Here is an 8,768-nt window from a genome sequence, read left to right as displayed (position 1 = left end):
GCAATGGGGGGCCCTGCAGCTGGGCTCTGGGGGGAGGGGTTGCAGGTGTCTGGGCCCCTGGCTGGGCTCTGGAGGGGAGAGGGCAGAGAAACAGGAACTGGGTTGTCATAGGGGTTTCTTTAACTCTCTCCTCCTGGGGGAATTTGTGTGTGTGTGTGTGTGTATTGTTACAGACATACTTGCTGACAGGTATTTTGAAATAAATTACCAAAATAATTGAAACTGCCATGATTATGTAGTGTTATTTTGACAAATAAAATTTGCAGAATTTTAAAATATTGTGCGCAGAATTTTTTTTTTGGCGCAGAATTCCCCCCAGAGTAATAAAGCTTAATTTGTGCTTAAAAGGAGGCTGTATTTTGCCAAGTACCTTCCTTATAAAGAGGTCTTATATAGCATTAAATGAACACAGCATGAACTTCAGGTAATACAATATTAGCAAGGTAAATAAACACACAAATGACAAAGTACTGCCAACTTCAACTTTAATAATGGAACTATCCTTTGCCATTTCAATAACAACATCAAGGGGAATAAAAACTTCCCTATAAAAATAAAATTAAACTTGTCAAAATTATAAATAGTATAACTTTTTTTTTTAAAGACATAAATTTTAAAGGTTTCCCTGCATTGCCCCCAGGTCATTTAATCATAATTCTGGTACCATCACATAATGAATACAAAACAGTTCTGTAACAAAGTTTTGACAGCTTGATCATTTGATAATAAAATTAAAAACAAAAAAATGGGCCAGATTTGACCATTTCTTTTAAATTAAAGCTGTTGTAGTAACCAGTGTGTAAAAAAATAAAACAAAACAGTCTTAACAATTAACTGTGGACTAAGACAAAATTAAAATACAGTAAGGTTTTATTTCCAAATTAAAACGTGTAGTGCATAAGACACTGATTGAGGTTTTGGCTAAAGCAAATGAAGATGCCCACTTTAAAGACAGATAATTTAGTTCAAGTAAAAAAAATTCACATCTATAAACTACAGACTCAAACAGTGTTGAAATCTGAAGAACAAATGGTTCAACGTTAACTATTATCTAATGATTACATTGTTATGGGTAACACTACATAAATTAAGTGGATGTTAATAGAATACCCATCCATATGCTGTAGTATTTATAGAAAAACAATGTTAACAAAATGTAAAAGTACTCCCTGAACCATTGTGGTAAAGTGTCTCACTTTGATGATAAACGTCCCACATGCCCTACAATGTTACATGTGAAATAAAATAAAAACAAACAAGATATACCATATATATATTTATAGTTAGTCCTACTTTTTAAGTTCTCTTAACACTTTAAAACGTATGATTGTCTTGATGTGTCTGCAAAAAATATCCCCTCCCCCCCAAAAAGGCACAATTATGTCAAATTCATATAAAGAACAGAAACAGCTTGGAGTTTCACAGAGTATCCACTAGGTGTCACCAAAGTGTCAACTATTCCTTGGGAATTCACAATGAACATCTTTACAGTAAGAGAAACAACTGCTGTTCTTGAATCGTCATCACTATTTATCCATTTCTTTACTAGCATAAATCCTGACACACACACCCCATGTGGTAAACCTTCTTCATGCTTTTATTGCACACCCATTTCTTTGGTATCTTTGAACGTGCTTCTTTAGATAAATATTTCTGAAAGAATAACAATTAAATTTACAGTAAAGTACAAAATTTTCTTTTGCTACATTTTTTTCCTACTCTTAATCAAGTAAATCAGCAGTATACAGAATTTGGTAATTAGCTGTTGGACCATTTTTTAAAAATATAATTATTAGAAAAAAATTCAAATGACCAGAACTGGAGTTATTAAGCCATTCATCTACAACATGACCAATATATTCTAATTCTCTGCTTCCTAGGAAATACAAACAAGAAATTCTACTTCTCTTTAAGTAAACACACTAGTGGAAGATGCTTTCATGTCTTCATAAGATTGGACAATTTCAAATTGTCCATCCTAAAAAATGGCTCTTTGTCCTCAGTTGAAAGATCTGATTTCAGTTAGACCAGTGTACCTGCATCTATATTTCTAACCTAGACATTCAGTGACCAATTAGGTGGGTGCTCCTTATAAAAATGAGATATACTCACTACCCACATTTCAAAATTCAAGCAGGTAACAGCTCATTAAGTTTGTTGCACATCTCAAACCACACATGCTTTCACATGTTTAGGAACTAGCTTCTTCACTATAGGCAGTTTAATTTCCACTAATATTTAGCTTCCTTCCTTCCTTCCTTCCTTCCTTCCAGTATTTGTATTAATTATCCTCATTTCTATTCTAGTGAGAATGTACACAATTCTAAAAACTTATTCACAATATTAGAACATCCTAAAACTTTTTTTTACATCTACTCACTATGAAAAATAAAATTCCATTTCTTCTTCTATATTTGTATTTCCACTCTACATCAATCTTCCATCAGCTATTACAGCACTTCCTCAGCTCTTGCCTTCTTTTCAACTTGCTCTTTACTTTCTCCAGTAAGACTACTTTAAAACCTTCCACAATTTCACAGAACCTCAAAGGTTTTACATCCCTTCCACCTATAACTGTTTTCTCACAAATTACACAGTAAATATTTGAAAACAGAAAGGTAGTGCAAATCTATTTAACCTCAAACATAGTGCTCCAATCTGATTTTTGTTCACACATGGCTAAGCAGTTTTATTAATTTTTAAAATGATCAATTTGCACTTCCTTACTTTTAAAGCTATCATTAATATTAAAGCAAATAATAAAAAGTGGTAAAAAAATTCTTGTTAGCATCCTAGATAACAGATTCAGAGCTTACACAAAGGTAACCTGGAAAGCCCTCTAAGGCACAAAAGGGGATTGCAAGTTGATGTACAAACATGCAGAATTCCTTACTTATAGGTGCAAGACTCTAAGTGCCCTGATTTATGGGTCTAAATCTATAGAAAAGCACAGGTAACCCTCGCTTCACAAACCAGTCTTCTGAATAAAGAAAACTAATCTTTGCTGCTGTTCTGTACGTTTGGGTTTGGCATGCTCCATGGCATTTTTCCTGAGTGTTCTTTGGCCCCACTTTAACCTGGTTTCCACACCCCACCAAGGGCTTCTTCAAGTTTGTCTTTGTAGGCTGCATAACGCCTCTTTAAGATCTGTAGTTGCTCATCTTCCTCTTTGTCCAGTATACGCAAGAAGTTCTGCAGTTCAGGAAGGCTAAAGGCTTCCCACTGGGGGGGGGGGAAATGGGAAAGACTGATGTAGTGAACCGGAAATACACAAGTTACTCAGATTGTATTTTTAAAGAGACACTGTCAACTCAAAATCTATTCTGCATTAAGAAAAGAGCTAAAAATAGTTTTTCATACTAGGCTGGAGGTCCCTCCTGCCAATTTCTGTGGTTTTGCAAACATTTTTTTCTTTTTTAAACGTTTCTCTTCTCTGTTCTGTGAGGAACAATGGGGAATCTAACTACACAGGAAGTGTCTGCAAATCCACAAAATAAACACAATGGGGAAAAAAAACAGAAAAACATTTCTCTACACTCTTTTACAGCATTACTAGACATTACCTGTAACAAATAATATATTAATACAATGCATTTCCAGACACAAGACTGAGTTTTAATTTGATGGTAGCCACTTAATCCTAACAAGTCAATGAATGAAAGTTGGAACTAAGTAATTTCATCTACGTCCTAATAATAGTGTTACTGTATGGCAGGGGTAGTCAATAGGCAGACCACGGGCCAAATCCGGACCACCAACACTTTTGAATTGACCCTGGAATCTTTTTATTTACTTATTATTGTTAGTTTTTTAATTATGTTTTCTGAAGTCTGGACCTGGACTATACCTTGACCAAGAAACGTGGACCTTGACAAGTTAATGTTGCTGTATTTACATTAAATTTCATGGTTACTGACAATTTAAATTACAACTTGGAACTTTAAAAACATTGCACTGACGTAGAAGAAAATGAAATGCAAAAAACTCTTTTTTTAAATGGTCTGATGCTTAATAATATTTGTATTGACATGGTCCCAAGTAGGCTTTGAACTTCACATCTGACTGAGGTAAAAGGATTGGGAGGGAAGAATTCCAACCTTTGCAGTTGCTGTAGTTGTCTGGTTAACTATGGTTAACAGTGGGACTATTCATGTGACTAGAGATACACTCGTCCCTAGTCCCTAACATTTCCAATCGTTGATTCCCAGTGGGATCTGCTTTGGAGGGGAGGGTGGAGGAGATTTTGTTTCAATGAAATATTTACAAATCACTGTGATGCAAACCATTCCAGTAGCAGCCTAAGAGCACCAGCCAACCTCCTGGCCAGGTTAGGCAAGGAAAAGGTACATTGTGATGTCACAAAGAGAGTGGGGCTTTTGATTAAATGCTGCTAAAAATGTGAGATACCCAAGTATGCTCACAAATGATTTACATACTAACTTCAATACTCAATTATCATAATTAAATAATTTTAATATCCAACCGGTTATTTTAAAACTTGGTTGTGGATGTACTGTGCTTTGAGGACTATTTAATTTAAATTTCAGTAACTTTTTAGTACTGGGGGAGCGGGAGAGTTTGTTTTCAAAACGGGAAGTTTTTCTCACCATTGCAGAACTCAAAACATTAAGAGATGTTGCTCACCCTTCCCCTGTACTCCCTCCAAAAGTATGTATTCAGCCTTGAACAGAGCCCAAGAATAGAACAATTCAGCCCAAGGTGAATTGTTCAGAAAGGTGTATCCCATGTGAAAGGGGGCAGGGGGTCTAAAACGAACACTCTTTTCTAGCTGCACTGCAGTACTCACTGCTTTAATATTCCATGCTTGAAATAACCTGCATAGCTACTTTTGGTCAGTATTTCACAATTTTGTGTATAGTTATATAGACACTAAAATGGATCATCATGAAAAGACACTTCGGAGAGAGAGAATGAGTGTATTTAATAGATCAGTGAAGCTAAACAAAAAAGACACAGATGTAACTTACCATAACCTCTCCAGTTTCATGCTCACGCAGAACAAAACTGAGTGTTTCTGTGCTGGGGCCTGCTACCAAACGCAGATAGAGGGGATGTTCTCTGTCTGAGAGCTTGCATGTATAAACTGCAGAAGGGAAAGTTACAATTATTATTCAGTTTTACAAATAAAATATTCAACTATTAATAGAAAGTGTGCTAGGGATCAAAATCTTTAAAAAACAAACAATCCACTCTCCACCCCAAAATATACACTTGTAGCTACAAAACCTTTGCACTGCTGGGGAGATTTTTGTACAAACAGCTGTTGCTGGGAAGGCTGAGCAGAATGTGTTGTGCATAATAGAGTGCAATAACTGACACTCAAAACTGAATGAACTGGTTCTTAGCCAACGTTAATATTTATTTTAATGCATATGCAAAAGAAACAAGAAAACAGAAAAAACCCCAGCAGCATAATGGCACATAACAAGAACAGAAACAAAAGTTTTAAACCTGGGAAATTAGCTGGTAATTTTCAGACTTCCTTCTGCATCACCATTCTACGCAGGGTGTCCAAGGGCACAATGTGGCTACAGGTATTTCCCACCCCCACCCATCCCAAGGATCCTTAAGTGACAGGAGGACAAACACAGGGCTTAAATCTTGTGGAGGGAAGCAAGAGCCTTCCCTCCACTTCCATGTCTGTATGATATGGGGGCCCTATTTGAAAGCTATAGGATGGGAGCTTCTGGCATTTTGTATTTTAGGTCCAATTCTTGCTGTGGCAGGCCACCGCCATTAGAACTTCTAAAGAAAAGGCTTCAGTGAAGGTTCCACATACACTCTCTGAGACATGCACACTGTCTACAAGACAACACTGCCTGTTTAGATGGAATGACTGCTGGCAAGAAGTGTCATATTTCAGCTGGCTGCTGTCATTGTCAGTTCAAGCAGCTGGATTCCAAGTGTGAGAGCAAGAAGCTGACAAAATGAAAATGCCCCTTGAGTATCTATTTTTGCTTTTCATTTGGCATTTCCTGATGTACATGCACTCCTTGCTTTTAACAGCATTTAGTGCAAGGAGAGATTCCTCTGTGTACAGATTAACTAACCCAGGAGAGAATCACATCAAGCACATTAACAGACTGAAAAAATACCTGTTACATTCCAGGGGAATGTTACCTTTGGAACTCTACTGCTACCGATTTTCCAATATCACTAAGCATAAGTCAAAAAACATAAGAAATTAATATTTTCTATCTTGACATTGAGCCACATTGTAGACTGTAGATGACAGTATATAGATGCCTATTCATTTTTGCAGCATTAGCTATTCAGCTAAAACAGTATTTTAAAAGAATAAGTTTATATAACTATTCAATTCTTCTGCTTGCTTCCTCCAATTTATTAAACATTATCTCAGTCTTATCATAAATCTCAGCCAGCTACCAAGTACATCTGCTCCAAGTCCCAATTTCTAGCAGATATTGAGTCAATCCATTCCACTGCACCACCAGGAGCCACCATTATGGAAATCTACAACTGCCTGTACACTGCAGCCACCATAACTCATGTCTCTACCACCCACCCTAGCAACCTCACGTTCGCAATGAAAAGCATCTTTGAGGAGACTAGTGGTCACCCAAAATCACTCTCTGGATCCTCCTAGATAGGAGTGAAGCCACCTCAGAGTGGTTCCCCACTCCTTTCTATGAGGGACCACAGACAAACTGCAAAGTCCTATTCCCACACATCACCTACTTAAGAGACTTACACTCCCATCATACTATTACCCATTCCAGCAAATCCTCATTCCCTGTAAGTATAATTATAAAACAACAAATACCTTTCTCTTTATATATTCTTATCCCCTTATGTCCTTATTCCCAAAACATCTTACCATCCATTGCCTAAACCAAGATGGCTCTACAAAGGAACAAACCCCAGGGCCTCACTCCTCAGATATTAATGCTTTCTCATCTTACTCTCCAAATACCTGAAAAATAGCCAATCTGCTCCCACAACCAGAAAAGACATCCTCCCCCATACACACCATCTCTCACAGAGCACAAAATAAGAACCTGTAACCTGAATTTATGGAAATGAGAAAGTTATCGTCACCTCTCCCGTATCTGCCCTCTCCCATCCTGCTCATCTCAAACATAGCTATAGTACACCTCCCAACCCTTTGCCCATTCCAACATCAAAAGACAACAAATCTAAATTATACCTTGATCTTCCTTGTGACAGCGTTTATAAAGTGCAAACTTGGCAGGATTGTCAAACACTAAAAATTTTTTGAGCAAGGCCTCAATAACTTCACGAACAGTGTTAATGCTGCTTATATGAAGCTTATTCACGTAGCCTGCAGGCAGGTAAAATGAAGCCTCATTGTTATTGTGAGCATGCTCTCCTGGATTCACAGAAGTCTGTACAGTAATAGGTCTGCATAGTTCCATCTGAACTTTGATGAAGCCAGTGTAAGTCCCATTTGAGTTCTGCAGCAGGAAGACAAGCACAATATTTTATAAAATTAATAGTGACCTATTTATTATGACAGCATCAATAGCAATAAAGTACAGATTGCAATGGACTCTTTAAAATGTGCTGCTATGATACATGAGGCAAATATTTTTTGTAAGAGTCAGTGTTTTACACAGTCAGACACATTCACCTATTCCTCCATGGCTGCTACAAAATTCACTTTAGTTTTTGGAATTACAGTTGAATTCTAAGAGATCTAGATAGGCATCAAGCAAATAATCCTATGAAAGCTAATGGTAAATTTTCAGTCTTGGTAGAAAAATTAAGCAGCCGCCTCACCAGGCTACCGGCTGATGGTGGAAACGGGGAAACAACTGCAGAGAAAGAACTGGTATTCTGCCAGAGCTCTGCTTTAGCAGGTTACAAAGTGGAGATCCCACTACTGCATACAAACAATTAATCCATGTTTTGAGCTCACACTGTGGTTAGTTGGGGAAAACATTGAGATAAGTTTGCAAGATACTGGCTTGTTATTTTATATTATAAATGTATTATTCATATTAGTCAGGAAGCATGTGAGATCTTGTAATTCAAACTGTGACCTCAAATTAACCTTTACAGTTCATAACACAGATGTTAGAAAATTTACAAAATTTTACAAATGAAAACTTGTTCAATGGTTTCCTTCAATTTTAAATATAAACATATTTTTTTAAAAGCACAAAGGAAAAAAATTAACAGGTTTGAGAAAAGTGCCACTGAAAGACTCTGTATGAAAGAGGAATAAAACCAAAGCATCTCCTTTTTACCTATCCATCTTCCACCTATTTAACTTATTCTATGGTATACTTCCACATGAAACAAAATCTAAACTAGAGAGAATAAATTTTGAGATTGTCAAACTAGTATAGTCATGAACTCCCCCACAAACACATTCACATACTTTTTTTTTTATTTAAAATAGGCAGAGTTGGTAGCAATTCCTAATATTAAGGTTGCCCAACATTTCCCATTACAAGACCCTTTTTTTAAAGTTGCTTATAACTTTGCCAAACCCAATGTGAAACTCACTGGGAAAGCACATCCATCTGTTCTCCCTTTCCCCCTGCTCCGCATGCTGGTCCACAGAGGATGACATCCTACTACTGGTAGCAGTTACTACATTAGCTCAAGTAGCAGGTGGGTGTGTCTGTCTGTAGGTTCCAACCCTGCTAATGACCCATGTCAACATGGTGGAATTTGTTTTTTCGGTTTACTTTTTTAAAAAAACCTAGGAAAACACACACACACACACACACACACACACACACACACACACACACACA

At 37.0% G+C, this 8,768-nt stretch overlaps 1 protein-coding gene across 3 annotated transcripts in view; it reads right to left on the bottom strand.

The window, feature by feature from the left end:
- Nucleotides 1-476: 476 nt before the first annotated feature.
- Nucleotides 477-8,768, bottom strand: part of RASSF3 (Ras association domain family member 3) — a 78,093-nt gene continuing 69,801 nt past the window's right edge. For all 3 annotated transcript variants that reach the window (XM_026648778.2, XM_024208057.3, XM_024208056.2), the window contains exons 3-5: nt 7,190-7,457; nt 4,989-5,104; nt 477-3,222 (exon numbers count right to left, since the gene is read on the bottom strand). In XM_026648778.2, the coding sequence (XP_026504563.1) occupies nt 3,073-3,222; nt 4,989-5,104; nt 7,190-7,457 (534 nt within the window). In that variant the 3' untranslated portion in view covers nt 477-3,072. The remainder of the gene's footprint in view (nt 3,223-4,988; nt 5,105-7,189; nt 7,458-8,768) is intronic.

This window comes from Terrapene carolina, unplaced genomic scaffold, assembly GCF_002925995.2.
Source record: "Terrapene carolina triunguis isolate 2854851 unplaced genomic scaffold, T_m_triunguis-2.0 Scaffold68, whole genome shotgun sequence".
Classification (NCBI taxonomy): Eukaryota; Metazoa; Chordata; order Testudines; family Emydidae; genus Terrapene; species Terrapene triunguis.
Note: the sequence above shows the minus strand (reverse complement) of the source record. Positions and strands in the feature narration are given on the sequence as shown.